General features: G+C 30.0%; 2 protein-coding genes across 3 annotated transcripts in view; one reads left to right on the top strand and one right to left on the bottom strand.

Annotated features, from left to right (window-relative positions):
• Nucleotides 1–3,991: 3,991 nt before the first annotated feature.
• LOC113367629 (collagen and calcium-binding EGF domain-containing protein 1-like) lies at nt 3,992–8,412 on the top strand. Its single transcript, XM_026609219.1, has 7 exons — nt 3,992–4,007; nt 4,088–4,209; nt 5,484–5,649; nt 5,709–5,815; nt 7,419–7,585; nt 8,074–8,262; nt 8,367–8,412. Exons 1-7 carry the CDS (start codon nt 3,992–3,994, stop codon nt 8,410–8,412), a joined length of 813 nt encoding a protein of 270 aa, XP_026465004.1.
• A 1,946-nt stretch (nt 8,413–10,358) lies between these two features.
• LOC113368320 (zinc finger CCCH domain-containing protein 10-like) overlaps nt 10,359–23,812 on the bottom strand; it is a 57,311-nt gene continuing 43,857 nt past the window's right edge. For both annotated transcript variants that reach the window (XM_026609874.1, XM_026609873.1), the window contains 9 exons: nt 19,233–19,431; nt 18,804–18,892; nt 18,601–18,735; nt 16,425–16,829; nt 15,151–15,211; nt 14,932–15,087; nt 12,693–12,816; nt 12,411–12,602; nt 10,359–10,528 (listed from right to left, as the gene is read on the bottom strand). In XM_026609874.1, the coding sequence (XP_026465659.1) occupies nt 10,395–10,528; nt 12,411–12,602; nt 12,693–12,816; nt 14,932–15,087; nt 15,151–15,211; nt 16,425–16,829; nt 18,601–18,735; nt 18,804–18,892; nt 19,233–19,337 (1,401 nt within the window). In that variant the 5' untranslated portion in view covers nt 19,338–19,431 and the 3' untranslated portion in view covers nt 10,359–10,394. The remainder of the gene's footprint in view (nt 10,529–12,410; nt 12,603–12,692; nt 12,817–14,931; nt 15,088–15,150; nt 15,212–16,424; nt 16,830–18,600; nt 18,736–18,803; nt 18,893–19,232; nt 19,432–23,812) is intronic.

Below are 23,812 nucleotides of genomic sequence, written 5' to 3'. Positions count from 1 at the left end.
TTGAATAATTCAAAAAAACATTCGATTCGTATTGATAAAGAAACGTGCTGATTAGTTTTTTGGTGAAGGCAGGTCTAGCCGTTCCGAAGATACGGGTCAAAAAGTGTCGAAAACGGTAAATCAGTTTTTAAGAGAACGGAGCGTCCGATTTGAATAATTCAAAAAACATTTTACTTGTATTGACAAGATGAAGAATTGATCAAATTTTCATGAAGGCAGGTCTAGCGGTTTTGGAGATCTAATAAAAAAAGTAAAAAAACTGCCATTCGGCGGTTAAAAATGATCATTAGACATATGCACATCAAATTATCAGATATGTTAAAGAGATTTTAACAATAAGTATAATTTTTTTTCACATTTCTATGGGTTCCGTACCAATGCTTATGCGTTAGACGGCGGCGCGGCGCTTACGCGCTTTGACATTTCGTCTCTTTGCAGTTCAAGCAGTACGATTGCTTTGAAAAAAAGTTCAGAATTTCCAAAATATGTCAAAATGAAGAAAACATTTTTTTTTTCCAAAAAATTTTTTTTTCAAAAAAATTTTTTTTCTTTTAAAAAAAATTTTTTTTTTCATATAATTTTTTTTTTTCAAAAAAATAATTTTTTGTCAAATTTATAGTTTCTCAAAAATCTAATTTTTTCCAAGTAAATTTCTTTCAAAAATGTTAATCGTTTTTAAAAATAATAATTTTGGTACGGGAAGTTTTAGCAATTGCCTTAAGGACGATGCCCTAATTGCCTTAAGACAGAATTCCACTTACAGCTAGTTTTCGATTTTCTTGCGATTACTATACTTGCCCAAGGGAAGTTAAAAAAATGCAGTTTTTGAGGGAACTAAGCATCAGATTTAAATGTCTCAAAAAACTTTCTGCTTGTTTTAACAAAATAATTGCTTTTGGAAAAAAAATTATTTCATTTTTTTTGTAGTTTTGTATATCGAAAATAATTCAGATTTTAATTTCAATTCTGGCTAAAGTTCTAAAGCTCACTTATATAATTTAAATAAATAATTAATTTCAACTTTTAGACAAATGTTACAGTATTTATAAAAATCTATTTGAAAACATTCAATATTCCTCGAACATTTCGTTACGGTACGGGAAGTTCAAGCAATTTGCCTTAAGGCACGATGCCATACACCACTAGTTTTATTTTCAAGTGCTTTGATAGCAAGTGCGCCTCTGATAGCTGTCCTCAATGCGCTTCAATTAATATTGATCTCGAGATCACGCTGAATTTATTAAACATCTCTCGATTGGCAGATAAATTTAGCATTTATAAACTTGAATTTTATTTAATATGTACGATAGTGCTAAGATATTGTTTTATTTCATACTCATAATTATTGGAAAAATTAATTGCATTTCTAATTGTACTGTGACTCGTTATGGATATTTGGCAGACTTGAGGCTGAACCAAGGAGAAACAAAATTTGAGTAAGTTGAAAAGAAAATTGTGGGAAAAAACTAATAAGTGATAACAGTTACAGTGTAAGTATAATAATCATTAACCTTATATTACATGGACTGCTAATTATATTACATGGATATGTGACGTCACTTGCTGAGCGACCGTTGCCGACGACAATCGCAGAACTCTCCCGATAATATAATGGCAATTGTGTGGACTGCTAATTTTGTAGGAAATTATATTAATAATATTTCTTATAATAGTTAATTTAATTCAAATATTATCTGTGATAGTTTTATTTCAATAACATAATGGCAATTGAGATGGTTTAAGGAGCACAACTAGTGTGAAATTTTCAAAAAATCGAATTTTCAATTTTTCCACATTTCGATAGGTTTTACCTCTAAAAATAACATACCAAAATTTTAAATCGATATCTTAAATAGTTTTTGAGTTACAGCCATTTAAAGAGTATATATATAGTATATAGTTTTCCGAATTTGCTGCAGCGATTACTCTCAAAATCAAATGACCGATCACTATCAATTTTTTTTACATGTTCTATATATATTCTCCGTAAAATGAACTATCGATATTTGATCGGATCAAAAATCGAATTTTGCAGTCCAAAAACGACCAGAATTTTGGGTAAAATTCGACTTTTTTTTAAAAACCCGTCATTTGTCATTTTTTCTTTTTTTCTTTCTCGTAGTAGTATTTTACAGACAATATTATCTAGTTTAACGAGAATTTTTTTTAAATTTCATCCCTTATAAGGCCGGAATCACTGCAGCAGTGAAGGGCCTTTTTTTTGTCGCACCGTTGGAGATCGACGATAACTTAAAAAATCTTTAATTTTTTTCTTCAAAAATTTTACTATGTATTCTTAAAAACATTATAAATATATTCTTAAAATTTTGAAATGATTGATAAAGAAGTTTTTTTTAATATAAATTCCCAAAATCACCTTTTTTAAGCGTTTACACTAGTTGTGCCCCTTAAAGAAATGATAATATTTTCCTTGTAAATAAAATCGAATGCGCCTGTTAAAATAGGTTTATATATTACAAGACCCATATTAGGCACGTAACATATGACATGTGACAATCAATCGGGAGAGTCCGCGATTGTAGTCGGCAATGTTCGCTCAGACATGTGACATCACAGTTTCTTCTATGCTTGAGCACTATATACAAAGAAAAATATATGAAGACTACTAGCAGTCCATGTAGTGTAATGTCTATGGTAATAATAAATATAATTTTGAAACATTTTATTTTAGTTGTTTTTCCAAAAGGAGCGAAATTTGTTCCAGCAATGTTTGCGATCAGCGTTGCCAAATTTTCTTGGGAAAGTTGTATGTAGCTGCGATGTGGGTTACGAAGTGTCGGTGGACAACTTTCAACGACCCTATTGTCTGGTAAATCAAACTTCTAACTAATATATATATATATATATCTATATAATATATATATATTACAGTATAACGAACTCAGAAAGAATTAATATATAGTATCAGCAGTAAAGGTACAATATCGCCTTGGATTTTTTTTACTCAAAATAATTGCTTCAATAATGTTGTCCACAATTTTTATAATCTCGTACTATATATCAATTGTTTTCAGTAATAATAACTAAATCACATTTTTTGAATAATAATTCGAATAACTACTACTGATTTGCATGATATTTTGGAATTTTTTGAACCAAGTTAATTGTAGATGAAATACGATTAATTTAAATTTTAGTGGAAATGACACTCATAAAACTATTTGATTTAAATGAAAAAAAAACAAACTCTTAACAGTACTCATTTTATAGCTTATTTTGAGCATTATAAAACCCCATGGAATGTATAAAATGTAACACCTCAAACCTTAATCTCGAACGAAATAAAAAAACGACTTTACTTTTTCATATTTAGCTGAATATTGTTCCTAGAACACTTTATAAAAAACGGATTTCTTAAGATTTTAATTGATATAATTTTGTTCATGACATGATTTTCGTTAAAATGTATATGTTTAAGATATTTGCCAAAAAAACGACGAAAAACGCCAAAAAGTAACGAATTTTCAATAGCCAGTAACTTGTTAAGTATTTGCTTTTTTGAAAAACATTATAAAACATTTTTCATCCCCCTGTGAAGTGGCACAGGAGTCTAAATTATTTTCACTTTTGAACTTGAGAGTAAGAGAGACCTAATTCCAAAATTTCATACAATAAAAAACTATAAAAGAGCACTATAAAACCGTATGAAATATATGAAATGTAACTTTCTTTTCACAAAATTTTGAAATTTGTTTGAACCGTATAAGTATGATATATTAGTTGCAAACAGCAACTAATATATCGTGCGAGCTTATGAAAATTATAACTAAATTATTGAAGCAATTATGTTGTGTAGTAAAATCAAGTGTTATATTGTTCTTTTACCGCAAATACTGTATTATTTTTTTTCTGAATTTCTTATACTGCTTATGCAAAGACCATAAATGAATCACAAAGGCAGGAAATCAAAAAAAATATTAAAAAGTATAGAATGGGATATTAAAAAATTTGGAACTTTTGAGTAGTATACATGGGTACAGGACAATGTCTGTCGTGTTACCTAGTATATATATATATATATATATATATTATATATATATATATATATATTGATTTTTTATTAAAGATATCGACGAATGCCGTGAAAACAATGGAGGATGTGAACAGATTTGCGAAAATGCTGCTGGAAGTTACAGATGTCTGTGCGAACAAGGGTATCAGATAAGTTCAAATGGGCACCATTGCCAGGTAAAATTATTAATTCATAATTTAGCTTAATTATAATTAAATACGTACAAGTTTTGTGCGGGCAACGATCCAGATATTGAAAATAACTAGTGGCGTCGTGCCTTAAGGCATAGTGCTGGAACTTCCCGTACCGCAAAATAAATTTTTTAAAAAGAACTTGGGAAAGTTTGCAAAAATGAGATTTTTGAAAATTTTGAAACAAATCATTCAAATTAGACGCTTCGTCCTCTCAAAAACTGAATTACCATTTTTGGTACTTTTTGCTCCCTAACGGCTAGACCTGGCTTTGCCAAAAACTAATCAGCACGTCTCATTATCAATAGGAATAGAAAGGTTTTTGAATCATACAAATCGGTTGAACTGTCCCGAAATCGTCTAAGAAAATTTGTATCCTTACATACATACTACATACATACACACATCAATTTTTTCTATGGTAGAGTAGAGCGGGGCTAGTTGAGCATAGGGGCAAGTTGAGCAATCGAAATATCTCGAAAACTATTTTATTGTTTTGTTGATTCTACTTTTGGTTAATTATTTAAAGAAAATTACTATAAGTTTTGTTTTCTCTATCAATAAAGACTATAAAATATAGAACTGGTTATTAAAAACTTATTTTATTTCATCACTAATCGACATTGAACCTATGATTTCATTATACTCAACTTGCCCGACCTATGGGGTACATTGAGCATACTTGACTTTTTGCATTTAAACAGCTGTAATTTTACTTATCACCAAAAAATAGTATTAACACTTTTGTTAAGCGATAAACAACAAATCCATTAAGCCGTATAGCAATTTATTGAGACTTTTCGTTGAGGAGCTACATCCGTTTAAGTAAAAATTTGCTCAACTAGCCCCGCTCTATCCTATGCCAAAATGTTCAGAAAGTTTTGATACGTAAAGATGTATAAAACAAATTTCATTTACGATTTTTTTGCGATTCCTATAACTACAATTTATGTTTAAAAAAATAGTATGACTTACGTACTTTTCGAATCCCAACTTGATCATTCTTCAATGGATTCAAATCTCTGAAAGACTTGTACACAAGACCCGAACAAGAAATATTTGACATCTTTTTCCTTGATCGATTATTGACAAATTTTCTCTTCAATTGGACAAGTTTCAAATTTCAATATCTGGATGAAAGCCTGTTAAAAAAATTCATTATTGTATTATAATATATAATAGAAATATTATTTTGTGTCTAATTATTTACCTTTTACTATTTGAAAAATTATAGTATTTTGTATATATTTCTTCATCAGGAATTGAATTCTGTGCGTCCATCTCTACAAAATGAAATTGCTGAAATTAGGCAAATTTTGTCTGAGAGAAATGATCAAATGCGATCTCTCCAAAACCAAGTTTTAGCCTTGACTGCAGCACTCGAGTTAAATACAGATTTCCAAAAACTGCCATTGAAAAATTCAGGTACTACAAGAATTTGTCAATTTTTTCTATCATCTTGACAATATCAAATTTTATTTCAGATGAGGCAGAGCCTGAAGATGCATCTCTTGCATTTAATTCATTTGTACAAGTCTTGAATGAAAACACTGGAGAACGAGAATTTTGCAAATGCAAACGTGGACCTATTGTAAATATTTTTTTTACATTTTTAGTTATACAATCTCCTAAGACAAATGACAACTTCGTCATCTCTCTTGTTTATCTTCAGCATAGGAATCAACTATCGGATAAAATGTAATTGTTGTGTTACGGGTCTAAATTCGTATGAGTTTTACACATGAAATCTAACCTCCGAATGGCAAAACTTATTTCCTGTAAATTCGATCTGTCCAAGTTGAAAATTTTGTTACATAAATATTAATATATCATTGATATTTTGTCTTATAGTGCAGTAAATGGTGAGAGAAAAATAGTGTAACCAGAGAATTTTTTTACTGTGCTCCGATTTATATGAAATTTTGGAAATAGGCTACTCTTACCCTTAAGTTCAAACCTTGCGAATTATAAAAACCCCTAAAAATAAATTTTAGTTGAACATAAAAAGATTTAAGTGTAAAGTAAATTATATTTTACCCTCTTTATCTTATGTATCGAATTTTTTAAACCTTTTTGACCCTTAAAAAAACAACCCCTTTATGAAAAACTGTTTAAAAAAATTATTCTAAATTAAAAAAAAATAATAATTTGTTTATTTCAAATTCTCAAAAATAATTGCCATATCTATAAATTATTTCAACCCTTAGAACTACCTTAAATAAAAACATTTAATAATATTTATAATTTATATTTAAAAATTATTTAATTATAGAATAAAATCAGAGTTTATCATAAATAAAAAGCAATAATTGGCAAGAAAAAGCATTTTGCATTTGCATTGCTTGCATTTTCATCTATATACTTTCATACGAATTTTTTATTCTTTCTGAGGTATAATGAAAATTAGTTGTTTTTTAAAAAAAAAAATGGAATTTTTTTCATGAAATCGTAAGGTTTTTCAAAACTGTTTGTACTAAAGTTGTGGTATATGCCAGAATCCATCAAAATTTTTTGTACCAAGTTAACTGTAGATAGAAAACGATTAATTTTCAGGTACTCATAAAAGCGTTTGATTTAAATGAAAAAAAATTGTATGCGTCTTTTATTTGCATGATAGACCCTTAACACTACTCATTTTAAAACTTATTTCATGCACTATAAAACCCCATTCCACTGGAATGAATAAAATGTAACACCTAGCCGCTAGTTAGCTCCAAATACAACAATTAAATCTTGGAAGAAATAAAAAACAGCTTTGCTCTTTCATATCTAGCTTAATATTGTTCCTAGAACACTTTATAAAACACCGATTTATTTAATTGACATAGTTTTTTTTATTTAATTTTGTTCATTACAAAATTTTCGCTAAAATGTATATTTTTGGAGATATTTGCAAAAAAACGATGAAAAATACCAAAAAGAAACGAATTTTTAGTAGCCAGTAACTCGAAAAATATTTGTTTTTTTTTTAAACTTTATAAAACTTTTTTCTTATAATTAGTTCTTCTATCCGACGTTATTTCAAAAAAAATAAAATTACACCACTACGAAGGGTTTTCATCTCCCCAATGAACCCAGTTCCAAAATTTCATGCAAATTGGAGCACAGTAAAAAAATTCAGACCCAAAATGCTCTATTGACTGGAGTATTATTAATTACCTTAGTTTTGAAATTAACTACAATATTATTCAAAGGGGCCACCAGGTGCTACAGGTTCTATGGGAGCACCAGGAATGCCTGGTCCACCAGGACCACCTGGACCAGTCGGTCAACGTGACTCTCTTGATTTTGTCCTACTGGCACTAGCAGATGCTCGACACGATTTGGTGGCTTTACAAAAGCGAGTTTTTGCTGGAGAACGGTACGATATAGAATAAAAATATAAAATTAAGGGACCGATTCTTCCGCATAACAGACCAATGTTATGGCAAGGCCATGTTATGAAGAGCTTTTCATACTAAATATTGACAGAGCCATGTGGTTGCTGAGCAGTCAGGCATATTTCTCACGTTGCCACATCTAAAACCCAACCTAGAACACGCACAAATGTCTAAAAAACTATTAGGTTGTCAAATATCTCCCTTCCGCTGTTTTGCTCTTGCTCTCATACAAAAAGGCGGAAGGGAGATATTTGACAACCTTATATACTAGATAACATGGTCTTTCTGACCCAGCTTCATAACATACGAGTGGCGTTGCAGTTTATGTGTAAAACGCCTGAATGCACAGCAAACACATAACATTTTGAAATTATCCATTATGATTCAGTAGCATAATGTATGCAAGTTAGAGCGTAACATAGCCTTGACACAACATTGGCCCATAAGTTTTTTTTTTCTATTTATGTAGAATTCCAAGATTCGACGTAAGATTGGCCCTCAGACGACAACGCATGAAAGAAAAACAAAAGATTAGGCAAAATAGAAATTTCCAATCAGGTGTAGGTGATGCAAATAGTGCAGCATTCAATGATGATGAACAATTTTTTGTGAAAGATACAAAACATCTGCAATTGGAGGATGTTTCCAATGAATCGATGTTGTTGTTTTGAAACTGCAGAAGAAACCCTGTGAACATATATGTAACCACCCTGTGAAACTAAAAAGTTTATTTGTAATTAATGTATTAATTACCAATTTAAGTTTTCCACTGAATGACGGTCTCGATGAAGACAAACATATGGATTAATAAACCTGTTTCCCTAATTGCTTTAGTTTTTTTTTTTACTTGGTGATATTACCCGACTCAGCACACTCGTTTTAATATATCAACACCAAATTTACATACCCCATATATATATATATATATATATATATATATATATATATATATACTAGCAAACCCGACGAACTACGTTTCGCCACCAGATGTTTTCGTGAGAAAGATGAAGAAATTTTTTGTTTGCTTTATATTCGAAAAGGAAAATTTTGATTTTATTACACAACAGTAATGAATTTATTTCGATTACAAAAATGAAGTGTTTTTTAGTTGAACTTCTCTAAGTAAATGAAAGTGTATCCGCAAATTATCCGTTTCATTGAAATGCTCTTTGGTAAGCCACCTTTTTTGTTTTTTGGTCTGACGTTAACACAAACAAAGCGGATGGTTTTCCAACTCGTGTACAGGCAACGTATGACTGTCCATGTGAAAAACAATGATTTTCTAAATAATCTATTTGAAATTTATCCCGCAAACACTTAAGCGACTTGTTATTGCGAACGCAAGGCGAACTGGAAATTGCAATCGTTTGAAGTCAAACGGAAGACCAGTCGGAATCATTGGTGTGTCACCAAATCGCCAGCAATTTTTGATTTAATGGTGAAATTCAGGGCGTGTGCATCATTATTCTTTGAGGCAAGAATTACTAGTTGACTTAATCAAGCATAATTCTGATAATTCTCACTAATGTCATTACTCGAATTTTTAGATAATCTATTTGAAATTATTTAAAACAATTATTGATTATTTTCATTACTCGAATTTTTAATTACGGTGCGTGAAGTTCCAGCAATTTGCATTGAAGCACGATGTCATGCACCACCAATTTTCTTAGCTATAAACCTTGCGGAGCCCGAGACCTTTCCAACGAATGCAAAATTGTCGAAATCGGTTTGTGCGTTCTGGAGTTAAATCGTCAGGAAGGAAAACCCGACTTATTTTTATATATATGTAGGACCACCCTAGGTCCTTAATATGGACATTTTCGAATTTCCTTGCTCCCAGAGGCTCAAATGGTTCCAAATTGATAAAAAAACAATTCTCTGAAAGTTTTAGCTCTTAATATTGTCTTTTAGATAGAGCGCAATTCAATCAAAGATCTGTATGGAAATAGCATGAAAAAATTTTCAAAAATTTTCAGAGCGTCGACGAATTTTGAATAAAAAATGACACGAATTTTCACTTTTAATTCATTTGTCGCTAAGTTATACCGAAATTTTTTTTTTTTGATTTTCAAATTTTTTTCCATGCTATTTCCATACAAAACTTTGATTGATTTGCGAACTATCTAAAAGACATCTATATTAAGGGCCACCCTAATATATTTATATATATATATATATATATATATATATAGGTCAAATCAAAAAAATAGAAGAATAAAGAGAATAATAAATAGAATAATTAGAAGAATAATTAGAATAATAAAGAATTAGAAACAGTACATTCTAATACTTAATTATATTATCATAAAATATTACAGAAAGATCATAAAAAATAAATTATATTTAGATGTATCATTAACTTCTGTAAAACTCCACACAATATCTATATCTTTATACAATTTTTATATTCTATATCTAGAAAAATAAAATTAGATCATAATAAAATCTCAGAAAATTGAAATTTTTTTTTTTATAATGTTTCAAATGAATTTTGATCTATAGCAAAAGTAATGTGATTTACTAAAAACTAGAATCATGATATAAAAATATAAATATAGATATAGTCTTAAATTTATTCTTACATGAGTCTTAAAATATATTAATCACATCAATACTATAAAATAAATTATGTAATTCCCTATAGTGCATAATTTTCAATTCAATCAATCAAATATAATTATTATGATGATAAATAATTTACAATATTCGAACTAAAAAATATATTAAGTACCTTTTCGGTTAAAATATTTCGAATCACTGTAGGAAAAGTGTCCATACCTTATTTCGTTAATGAGGTAAAATACTTTGTGTCATTATTGGGTACGATATAATTGGTTGTGAGGCATTAGACATCGCCAAGGCCTGGGAAGTGTTATGAGCAAGACTTTGTTGGGCCATTGCCAGCTGCTGTCCTGGACCACCTGGGTAAAAAAAATTAATTAGTAGAAAGTGGCATTTGGCATTAAGGCAAGTTGCATAAACTTCCCGAAATGTGCAGGGATTAACTTAATCAATCGACATTTAGATTTAGATATTTAGATGAAATTTTCAACTGTTTATTTCAAATTAAAGATATCGCTTTCGTTAAATCTGAACATTGCGATTTCGAATAGAATTTTCTCAAACACTTTTAAATTAACAGAATTATGTTAATTGTGCTTGTATGCCCTAAATTTGATATTATTATTATAAATTTTATTGAATTGATAATGTTTGACTGATCACATTACAAAAGCAACTTTTGACACAAATTTTGACTACAATATTTTCTCAAACTTTGATGAATTTTTAACATTAAACTATTTGTCGTAGAGCCGTCACATTTTAGTATGTTCTATAAGACTATGATATCTATCGTCAAAAAAAGTTTCATAAAAACGGGATTTTTTTTTTCTGCAACAGTTAATTACAAGAAAACGGCCCGGTAGATTTTCACCTAAAACAAATGAGTATATTATCCCAATCAATATCTTTCGAACGGTTTTTGATTTTTTAAAATCGATTCAGAATTGAGAGCAAAAACAAGGACAAAAATTATCAAAACAAAAATCAAGTTTTCGAATTTTTTTTATGATTTCAAAGAAAATATAAATTTTGAGAAATTTCAAAAAATATCAAAATTTGAAAAAAATATCAAATTAAAAAATTTAAATTTCTTACAAAAATCTGAGAATATTTCGAAATTTAAAAAAAAAAGAATATTTTCAAAAATTTCCATATTTCAAAAAAATTTCGAACTTTCAAAAAACTTTCAAAATTAAAAAATAATAATTTTCAAATTTAAAAAAAAAATGGACAAATTTCTTGTAAACATACACATAAGTTATTTCTTATGTTCAAGCGGTACGGGAAGTTTCAGCAATTTGCCTTAAGGCACAATGCCATGCACCACTAGTTTTTTTTTTTAATTTCGAAATCTATTTAACTTCCCGTAGGGTAAGTTATAGTAATCGCAAAAAAATCGAAAATGAAAATTTTTATATATCTTTACGTTTCAGAGGTTTCTGAGTATTTTGGCATACCTTAGAAAAAATGGATGTGTGTGTGTGTGTGTGTGTATGTTGTGTGTGTGTGTGTGTGTGTGTGCGTGTGTGTATGTGTGTTCGGATACAAATTTTCGTCGACGATTTCGGGAACACGGATGAAGCGATTTGAATAATTCAAAAAACATTCGATTCGTATTGATAAAGAGACGTGCTGATTAGATTTTGGCAAAAGCAGGTCTAGCCGTTTCGAATATACGGGGCAAAAAGTGCCAAAAATGGTAACTCAGTTTTTAGGAGAACGGAGCGTCCGATTTTAATAATTCAAAAAACATTACTTGTTTTGGCAATATGAAGAATTGATCATATTTTCATGAAGGCAGGTCTAGCGGTTTTGGAGATCTAATAAAAAAGTAAAAAAATGCCATTTGGCGGTCAAAAATGATCATTAGACATATGCACATCAAAATATCAGTATTTTATAGATTTAATAATAAGTATAAATTTTGTTTACATTCTTATGGGTTCCGTACCAATGCTTATCCATTAGACCGCGACGCGGCAGTTAAAGCTGTGCGATTGCTTTGAAGTTCAGGATTTCCAAAATATTTCAAAATACACTTTTCTTCAAAAAGTCTTTCTTTCAAAAAAAGTAAATTTTTGTCAAAAATTTATAGTTTCTCAAAAATCTAATTTTTCAGGGTCAATTTTTTTCAAAAATGTTAATTTAAAAAAAAAAAAAAATTTGGTACGGGAAGTTCCAGCAATTTGCCTTAAGGCACGATGCCATGCGCCCCACTAGTTTATTTTCTATTATTACCTATAGGTGTTAAAATCTGCTGTCCCGTCGGCTGAGCGTTGGACAAAGTCAGTTGAGTATTTGAAGCAAGTATTTGCTGCTGCGTTGAACTCGTGATTATCTGATTCGGAGCAGTAGCTGGCCCAGTCAGACTCTGCTGCGCCAGCGCCAACTGCTGCGAGTTACTTGCAATTGCTATTGGTGCACTGTTGGCTAAAGAAAAGAAAATAAATACATTTTGTAAGATGAATTCAATTTTTATAATTAGATTTTGTAAGATGAACTCAATTTTTATATACATACCAATAATTTGTGTTTGAGGTGTAGCCATACTAACTATTGGTGCCGCAACCTGAACTGGTGCCATGGAAACTGCGCCTATTGAGACTGGAACAGTTGCCACACTGGCAGTGACCGTCCTGATGACCTGATAAATGAAACAGTAGTCTGTACTCAATTATATATATATAGATATATATATATAATATATATATATATATGTATAGTACGAAAATAACTGATTGCAAATGTGGTGCATAAAGGAAAGGAGCACCTAACAATAAATATATGAATGGTTTACTCACTGCAAAGCAATCCACATATAAATGTATCTTAATAGTCTTTGCAAGAGTCAACCTATTCTGAAACTGATTCTATTTAAATTGAATTGGCACATTAATGTTTCAAGATTTTGATATATTATTACCGCGCTTTTTATTAATTCAGTAATTTTTGAATGACGAATCAAAATTCGATATTTCATTTTTAAATTATATTGTTATGTGACAAAAAAAATTAAGATAGTGGAAAATTTTACAGCTTTGCCATTGATTTGTATGGTACCTATAATTTTCTATCAAAAACTGTTGTATCTTCATATTCTAATATTCAATCTCTATTTCTTTGCGAAAATTGCTCTTTATCAACTATGTACTGTTTGTGCGCATCGGAAAATATTTGTACAATGGGAAATTGGAAAGGATGGATAACCCTTGATAAAAATAAATTGCTTTGTATGTAAAATTAATACTTTGTCATAAGGTCAAAAATATCAATTAAATAGAGATTTGACGAGGAGGGTGAAAATTTAGAGTAGTGTGCATTTTTTTATTTCCACATTATGAAAATTAAAATTCAAGAAAAATTGATTTCAGTATTTAAAAAAAATTAGGAGTGGACAACCTTTGATGAAAATAAATGGTATTTTAAAGTAAAAAGAATTGTATGTATTTTTCAATTCCGCATTAAAACAATTACTTTAAAAAAAATTGACCTCATAATTGAAAAAATTTGTTAGAGTTGGACAATTGTTTTTTAAAGTAACATTTAATCTATTTCATATACTCAAAAAAAATCAACTAAAATTATTAAAGCTAAAAAAAGTTGATCTCAAAATTTAAAAAAATAGGGGTGGGCAACCCTCGATAGAAATAAATAGTTTTTCGAAATAGAGAGAGTTATGTGTCTTTTTCAATTTCAAATTATAGAAAAATAAAATAAAGAAAATCTGTCGCAAAATTTAAAAAAAATATTGAGGGTGGACAACCCTTGATAAAAATTAATAGAATTTTTACGTAAAAAGATTTGTATATATTCTGTCAATTCCGCATTAAATAAAATTAAAATAAAAAAAAAGTTGACCCCAAAATTAAGAAAAGTATTTTAGGGTCGGACAACCCTTAATAATAATAGATTCTATTTTGAAGTAAAATTTAAGCTTTTCCGTATATGTACTCAAAAAAATCTTTAATAAAATTATGTCAAACAACGGTCAGATTAAAACTAAAAGAAAATTGATTACAAAATTTAAAAAAATTGGGGTGGACAACACTTGATAAGTCTCTATGTCAAAGATATTTATTGACTGAAAAAATGATTGAATTGCTAAAGTGGCTATAAAAAATAGGGGTTGGTGGTAAAAAAGTAAACATTTTAGGTTGCATGTATTTGTTAATGCCACATTATAAAAAAAATAAGAACAAAAAATTCCGTCCAAATATAACAAAAAAAAATTGAGGGCGAAGAACTACCCTTATCGCTTAGGAGTAGGGAAAGTAGATAGTTACCGATTCTCAGACCTACTGAATACGCATATAAAATTTAAAAAAATCAGTAAAGCCATTTTGGAAGAGTACGGAAACGAACTTTGTGGCACGAGAATTTTATATATAAGATATATAGATTAACAACGCACCAAATCTTGGTAAGCTAGAATTTTAATTTTATATAATTCGAAATTGAAAAACACATGGAACACTTTTAACTTAAAAAAAAACTATTTATTTTTATCAAGGGTTGTCCATGCCTAAATTTTCTTTTTAATTTTGGAATCAAGTTTCTTTTAATTTTATTGTTCATAATGCGGAATTATAAAATAAACACAATTTTCACCCTCCTTTTACAAATCAATCATTTTCATAATAGCCATTTTAGTAATCGAATAATTTTTCACCACGCTTTCAGTCAGTAAGTGTTTTTTTGTTTACTAAATTTTAATTTATATTTTTCTGACCTAGAATTTAGTAAAATGGTTGATTTATACCTGTGGCTGAGGTTGAGTTGTAGGTGGAACCGTAGTGTTTGTTATAGTAACAGCAGGCACTGTGACTGCAGTCACATTTCCTTGTCTGGAACCTCCCATACGCAACTGTGCATTTTGTTCCAACAAAAATTCATTTGTTGCCGTCAGATCAGAAACCTGTAAATTAAATTTAAGTTTAAAGTATGTTTAAAAATCATAACTATTTCCATGTCCATTTACCTGTTTCCGTAATTCTTCTACTTGCTTTCTCAATATAATATTCTGTTCTTCCAAAGGAATCCTGCAAAATGAATTAACAACATGGTAATATTCAATTTTAGGTAAAGAATTTAAAAATTAGAGTTTGTCGGTTTTCAAAAAACCGGTTTTTTGGCGAAAATTATGGAATTCGAAAACCGGTTTTTTAGTGAAAAAAGTCGGTTTTTACTGTATAAATGGAAAATGATAAATATAGCCAAATCTTTTATATAGATGAAAGGGTTTTGATTCTTGAAATCATATCGGTTCAATAGCATTTGATATCTTATCAGTCTGCAATGGTTCCCAGAAAGGTTTTATATATAAGGTTGTCAAATATCTCCCTTCCGCCTTTTTGTATTATAAACCAAGAGCAAAAAAGCGGAAGGGTAATGATATTTGACAACCTAATATATTAATTTAAATTTTTATACCAGTGTATGTATTAAATAATCAATGTGACTTCTTCTTGAAGAAGTAACTTCTACTCAAACTTAAAAAAAGAGTTTTAAACCCTAGAAGCCACAAATTAAAGAACAAAAAACTTAGAATTATTATATCAGACTTTAAAAAACAATTAAGCACAATTTGGCAAGTATGAGAGTATTTTCTATTTCAGGAAATTTTGTGAATAAACAAAGGACACGTCTAAGTAGCAATTCAATAGACGTTCCCAGTTTTTTGGAATCAAATTTTATTAAACAAAAAACAATTAGAATTTAAAATTAATTAATTAAAATTTCTCTGAACGAGTTTAGCTTAATTGTTTTTAAAACTAAAATTGATATTAACAAGTATGTATCAACATGTATCTAATATTTTTTTTACTTTTATTTTTTAATTTAATGATTTTTTTTATTTATAAATGTATTATTTTATTTATTCAAAAACTTTCCTTTCACTATCATAACAATATTTTCATTCTTATATGTGAAAATGATGCATGAATAACGAATAATTATTTTCAAAGTTATTTAATCAAGATAAATTATTATTTTTTAGTTCCACTAATTAAAATCAAAATAATTATGTTTACTATCTATAAAATTGAACAATAAATAATCAGTCAAATGCTGCTCTAAATTACACCAAATTTGCGGATAATTTACAGAATATTCGAGCAAAAATTTATTTTCTATATAAAATTCGAAAACCGGTTAAAACCGGTTTTTTAGTAAAATTGAAATTCGAAACCGGTTTTCTAAAATGGCGGTTTATGTATAAACACAATTAAAAATGTAAATATTTATCCAAACCTGTTATAAAACGTATTCGTTTTATCTTCATAAAATCTCTTCTTAACCGGAGGTTCATACGAATCATATCCTGCACCATTAATTGTGTATTCACCTCTAATGACCCTAGAGTCGCTACAAGAATCATAACCAGACACATCGTGAGTCTGGTACAAAACACCATTAATTTCATTTGGATGTCTGTCATCTATGCTGTTGTAACCGATATCTTGTTTCACATAATCTTGTCTCAAATTTCGTATGTTATTGTTCAATCTCCACGATACCAGTTTTTTGGGCTCTTCATGAAAATTATTACTCGGTATTTGGTGAGGTTTTCGAATACCATGGCCATTTTCAGAATTTCCATTTTCTTCTTGATACTGTGCATAGGTGATGTGCCGGAACTTGCAGTCGTTTCTGCGCCTGAGATAAAAAATATACTAGTGGTGCATGGCATCGTGCCTTAAGGCAAAAAACAATAACTAGTTGATATTGGTATTTAGCCTTGAGGCAAGTTACATGAACTTCCCGATTTGTGTAAATAATCGACTTAATCAATTAAATATGAATTAATTTATGATCGATTAAAAGTATTCCGAGTGGATTTATTACACATAATTGAAAACGAACGAACACGTTAACTCGGAGTATTTTCCAAAAGCAAATTTTCAAAAATCAACAATTTTTATAATTGAACCAGTTTCCATAGAACTTTAATGCTTTAGTATGTTTTTAGTTTAGTTAATTTTTAAATTAAATTACTTGTCGTAAGGCCGCAATATTTCAGTAAGTTCTACAAGACCATGGTATATATCGCCAAAAAAAGTTCCATAAAAATCGGCTTCAATTTTTTTTTTCAACAGTTAATTACAAGAAAACGTCTCGGTAGATTTTTACCTAAAACTAATCTGTATCATTCCCAACTAATATCTTTCGAACAGTTTTTGATTTTTTTAAATCGATTCGGTAGTTTGAGCTTAAATGTGTACGAAAAGTTTAACACTTTTTTTCAAATTGCAAAGAAACGGCTTGGCGGATCGTCACACAAAACTGACAAACGATAGTCCTAATTGAGATACATCAAATGGCTTTTAAATTTCTGAAATCGGTTCAGGGGTTTTTGAGAAAACGTCAATGAAAGTTCTAATTTTGACAAATGCCAAAAAGACCATATTAATTTTTGCAAACTTTCATTTTGCAACGACGAATTTTTAAAGCTAAACCAGTTGTCGTAGGGCCGTAATATTTTAGTATGATCTAAAAGACAATGGTATCTACCGTCAAAAAAATAATCATAAAAATCGTCGATTTTTTTTTTAAACTTTATTACAAGAAAACGGCCTGGCCGATCTCTACCAAAAACTAATCAGCACGATTCCCAACCAATATCTTTCGAACGATTTTTGAATTTTCAAAATCAGTTCAGAATTGCGGGCTAAAACGTGGACGAAAAACTTTTCACTTCTCTGCTATTTACAAAGAAACGGTTTGGCCGATCGTCGCACAAAACTGACAAACAATAGTCCTCATCGAGATACACCGAATGGCTTTTAAATTTTTGAAATCGGTCCAACCGTTTTTGAGAAAACGTCGATTTACGGCAAAAAATCTGTTCACACACACACACACATACTTTTTCCAAATTTGGTCTCATTCGATTCAGAATGGCTTGAAACGTCGAGAAAACATAAAATTAGTGAATCGGATTTTTTTATGAAAACATAAACCTCTCCTTCGGGAAGTTAATAATAATAAAGAAATATTGATCAATGATTAAAAACAATTGTTTTAAGTATTTTCAAAGAGATAATTTTAATTACTATATATGTTATCGTTCATATAATATACAGTAACGATCTTATCGCTCAAAACACTTAAGAATGTTTACATTAACAAGAGATGCCGAATCTGAGGATATATTTCTTACGATTACAATAACGCATATGGAATATATACATTTTTAAACTGAATTGTAAATTTAAAATTTATATTTAAAGTATAAAACTTTGCATATTTTTGAAAATTTTGTGAAAACAAATTTTCTGAAAATTTTGAAATTTGTTTGAATGGTATAAGTGAACTTTAAAATTTAAAAATCTATTTTTTGCGATTACTATGACTTACCCTACGGGAAGTTAAAAATAAGTATGCATATAATAAACTTATTTTTTACTACTATCTATTATTATTATACCTGCAAGAGCCCAAAATAAAATCTTTGCAAGCCGGTCCTCCTTTTCCTCTATCACGCATCACATTTTCTGCCTCATGAGGAAAATACCCGTTTGTTCTGAAGAATATTTCATCCGTAACAGAATAATGTAGAAATCTGTAAACATTTATAAAAAATAAATTCAACAATAATATGAAACAATGAAACAATCAGGTATTACGTACTTGCAATTAATTCTCGTACAAGTTCGATTTTGAAAGTCGTGACAAAACATTACTCCATCGGGTGCTGTATTTGAGATTTCGTGCCTAAACTGAAAAGATAGTAAAAATCATATATAGATTTTTTTTTAAAAAAAATGCATACTTGATAAGAATACATTAATCCTTAATTTTAAAGTCAAACTTTTATTACATAATATTCCAAAAACTAATCAGCTTGATTTCCAAATGATATCCTTCGAAGTTTTTATATTCCCTAAATTGTTCAAAATTTGGAAGTTGGTCTCTTCGATTCAGAATGGCTTGAAATGTCGAGAAAACTAAATAAAATTAGCAATTCGGATTTTATCATAAAACCATAAACTTTTCCTTCGGAAAGTTTGTTATCACTGAATAAATAAATAAATCAAATAAAAGATTTCATATTATTACCTTGCACTGGTGTCTCCGACAGACACCACGTTGAAAATCTCGACACATCTTTCTCTCTCCTGCATTTTCTCCAGAATTTTCAGCAGTTTCTTCCGAAGTTGACATATTGATCAAATTTAGGCTAATCCGTAAATTGCTTTAGAGTTCTGATCATTTCTGCTCTCAAAAAATTGCCGCTGTACAGTCTGCATTTTAGAACCTGGTAATAAAAATCTATATATTATTAATGATATTAAGATATCACGTGGAATATTAAGATATCACCACGTGTATTTATTTTTTAACTGAAGTTTTCAAACAGAAAAAAACCGAATACTTTGAAAACAAAATTACAGCTTATTCTCATAACAAGAAATACACGTGGAGTAATTTTGAAATCACCACGTATCACCAAAGTGGAAACAGATCCAAAAATCCTTTAAAAAAATCCCCAATTTATCACATGATTAATGGACGCCCCCTTAATAGACTCAAAGATCCTTATCTAATTAGATTTTTAACAAAATCTTATTAACTTCATATCAGACTTCTTACCGTATTCTCATTGTACTAACTGGATCTTGTTAAATTCGTATCAGATTCTAACCGGCTTCTGGATTAAATTAGACCAGTAATTCCCAAAGTGGTCCACATGGACCCCCAGTGGTCCATGGCAATTTTCAAGGGGTCCACGGCAGGGATATTAAAATTTGGGGGTCCACGAAATAAAAATGAGGGCCCACGGCATATTTAGAAATGATTTGAACTTTAAATGTTAGTATTGAGCGCCGAGCCAGCCACACAACCTCGCATATCTCAGAAACTATTGAATGTTCCAGCTTTAAATTTTTGTCAAATATTTAGTAAGGAGTAGTAACAATGTATGTCAAGTTTCATCAAAATCGAATTATGCATTTTTGAAAACGTACAATCTGTTTCAATATCAGTTTTGAGAGCGGAGCAAGCCACCCATCAACCTCGCATATCTTAAAACTATTGAACGATTCAACTTTAAATTTTTGTCAAATATTCAGTAAAGTGTAGTAACAATGCTTGTCATGTTTCATCAAAATCGAATTATGCATTTTTGAAAACGTACAATCTGTTTCCATACCAGTATTGAGAGCGGAGCAAGCCACCCATCAACCTCGCATATCTTAAAAACTATTGAACGATTCAACTTTAAATTTCTGTCAAATATTCAGTAAAGTGTAGTAACAATGCTTGTCATGTTTCATCAAAATCGAATTATGCATTTTTGAAAACGTACAATCTGTTTCAATACCAGTATTAAGAGCGGAGCCAGCCACACATCAACCTCGCATATCTTAAAAACTATTGAACGATTCAACTTTAAATTTCTGTCAAATATTCAGTAAAGTGTAGTAACAATGCTTGTCATGTTTCATCAAAATCGAATTATGCATTTTTGAAAACGTACAATCTGTTTCAATACCAGTATTAAGAGCGGAGCCAGCCACCCATCAACCTCGCATATCTTAAAAACTATTGAACGATTCAACTTTAAATTTTTGTCAAATATTCAGTAAAGTGTAGTAACAATGCTTGTCATGTTTCATCAAAATCGAATTATGCATTTTTGAAAACGTACAATCTGTTTCAATATCAGTTTTGAGAGCGGAGCAAGCCACCCATCAACCTCGCATATCTTAAAAACTATTGAACGATTCAACTTTAAATTTTTGTCAAATATTCAGTAAAGTGTAGTAACAATGCTTGTCATGTTTCATCAAAATCGAATTATGCATTTTTGAAAACGTACAATCTGTTTCAATACCAGTATTAAGAGCGGAGCCAGCCACACATCAACCTCGCATATCTTAAAAACTATTGAACGATTCAACTTTAAATTTCTGTCAAATATTCAGTAAGTGTAGTAACAATGCTTGTCATGTTTCATCAAAATCGAATTATGCATTTTTGAAAACGTACAATCTGTTTCAATACCAGTATTAAGAGCGGAGCCAGCCACACATCAACCTCGCATATCTTAAAAACTATTGAACGATTCAACTTTAAATTTTTGTCAAATATTCAGTAAAGTGTAGTAACAATGCTTGTCATGTTTCATCAAAATCGAATTATGCATTTTTGAAAACGTACAATCTGTTTCCATACCAGTATTGAGAGCGGAGCAAGCCACCCATCAACCTCGCATATCTTAAAAACTATTGAACGATTTAACTTTAAATTTTTGTCAAATATTCAGTAAAGTGTAGTAACAATGCTTGCAATGTTTCATCAAAATCGAATTATGCATTTTTGAAAACGTACAATCTGTTTCAATACCAGTATTAAGAGCGGAGCCAGCCACACATCAACCTCGCATATCTTAAAACTATTGAACGATTCAACTTTAAATTTCTGTCAAATATTCAGTAAAGTGTAGTAACAATGCTTGTCATGTTTCATCAAAATCGAATTATGCATTTTTGAAAACGTACAATCTGTTTCAATACCAGTATTAAGAGCGGAGCCAGCCACACATCAACCTCGCATATCTTAAAAACTATTGAACGATTCAACTTTAAATTTCTGTCAAATATTCAGTAAAGTGTAGTAACAATGCTTGTCATGTTTCATCAAAATCGAATTATGCATTTTTGAAAACGTACAATCTGTTTCAATACCAGTATTAAGAGCGGAGCCAGCCACACATCAACCTCGCATATCTTAAAAACTATTGAACGATTCAACTTTAAATTTCTGTCAAATATTCAGTAAAGTGTAGTAACAATGCTTGTCATGTTTCATCAAAATCGAATTATGCATTTTTGAAAACGTACAATCTGTTTCAATACCAGTATTAAGAGCGGAGCCAGCCACACATCAACCTCGCATATCTTAAAAACTATTGAACGATTCAACTTTAAATTTTTGTCAAATATTCAGTAAAGTGTAGTAACAATGCTTGTCATGTTTCATCAAAATCGAATTATGCATTTTTGAAAACGTACAATCTGTTTCAATACCAGTATTAAGAGCGGAGCCAGCCACACATCAACCTCGCATATCTTAAAACTATTGAACGATTCAACTTTAAATTTCTGTCAAATATTCAGTAAAGTGTAGTAACAATGCTTGTCATGTTTCATCAAAATCGAATTATGCATTTTTGAAAACGTACAATCTGTTTTCAATACCAGTATTAAGAGCGGAGCCAGCCACACATCAACCTCGCATATCTTAAAAACTATTGAACGATTCAACTTTAAATTTCTGTCAAATATTCAGTAAAGTGTAGTAACAATGCTTGTCATGTTTCATCAAAATCGAATTATGCATTTTTGAAAACGTACAATCTGTTTCAATACCAGTATTAAGAGCGGAGCCAGCCACACATCAACCTCGCATATCTTAAAAACTATTGAACGATTCAACTTTAAATTTCTGTCAAATATTCAGTAAAGTGTAGTAACAATGCTTATCATGTTTCATCAAAATCGAATTATGCATTTTTGAAAACGTACAATCTGTTTCAATACCAGTATTAAGAGCGGAGCCAGCCACACATCAACCTCGCATATCTTAAAACTATTGAACGATTCAACTTTAAATTTCTGTCAAATATTCAGTAAAGTGTAGTAACAATGCTTGTCATGTTTCATCAAAATCGAATTATGCATTTTTGAAAACGTACAATCTGTTTCAATACCAGTATTAAGAGCGGAGCCAGCCACACATCAACCTCGCATATCTTAAAAACTATTGAACGATTCAACTTTAAATTTCTGTCAAATATTCAGTAAAGTGTAGTAACAATGCTTGTCATGTTTCATCAAAATCGAATTATGCATTTTTGAAAACGTACAATCTGTTTCAATACCAGTATTAAGAGCGGAGCCAGCCACACATCAACCTCGCATATCTCAGTAACTATTGAATGACCAACTTCAAATTTTGGTCACAAAAAATAAAAAAAAGAAAAATATGAATTGGGCACCGAATTGCTTCCCTTTTTACCATATTCTCTAGATTTGTTCCTCAGCGACCATATACCAATCCCAGATCTCAAAAGGATGCTTGCTGTGAAGAAACTTTCACCAAATGATAGCTGAATTTTGTGGCAAAGTACAAATCGTACTAAAAAAATTCGATTTAAACATATACTTTATGAGAACGCGGCACAATCCGGGCCAAAAATTGATTTTATAAAAAACCGGTACGTGTGATCACTTTAATACAGAGGTCCATAACAAAACAAAAAACATTGCAAGGGGTCCACGGCACAAACAAGTTTGGGACCCTATTAATTAGACTGTTATCAAAAAAAAAAAAAAAGTTTCAGATTCTAACTTACTTTTTTACTCCCAACTAATTTCATAACAAAAAAATCTAATATTTTTAATGCAGCACTTTTATGACGTACAGATAATATACAGCTAATATATAAATATAAATACTTATAAATAGTTAATATAAAAACATCTAAGGATTTAAACATTTAAAGTGTTGTAAATCCTTGAATAAAACAATGCCCAAACATCTTTTATAAAAGCAAAGTATTTTATTCTGTAAGAAACCGCAGGGGATATCTAATACTGGTCATTACTCAGCTTGATATGATGTACTTGTTTCCA

Source organism: Ctenocephalides felis, unplaced genomic scaffold (genome assembly GCF_003426905.1).
Source record: "Ctenocephalides felis isolate EL2017-DRISC unplaced genomic scaffold, ASM342690v1 CF-g0.4_SCAFFOLD_01170, whole genome shotgun sequence".
In the NCBI taxonomy this organism is placed as follows: Eukaryota; Metazoa; Arthropoda; class Insecta; order Siphonaptera; family Pulicidae; genus Ctenocephalides; species Ctenocephalides felis.
The sequence above is the reverse complement of the archived record's forward strand: the minus strand, read 5'-3'. Positions and strand labels throughout refer to the sequence as shown.

Coding starts and splice junctions, on each gene's coding strand:
- LOC113367629 (XM_026609219.1), top strand. Junction 4,210..5,483: donor CAAATGGGCACCATTGCCAG/GTAAAATTATTA, acceptor TTTCTTCATCAG/GAATTGAATTCTGTGCGTCC. Junction 5,650..5,708: donor ACTGCCATTGAAAAATTCAG/GTACTACAAGAA, acceptor ATTTTATTTCAG/ATGAGGCAGAGCCTGAAGAT.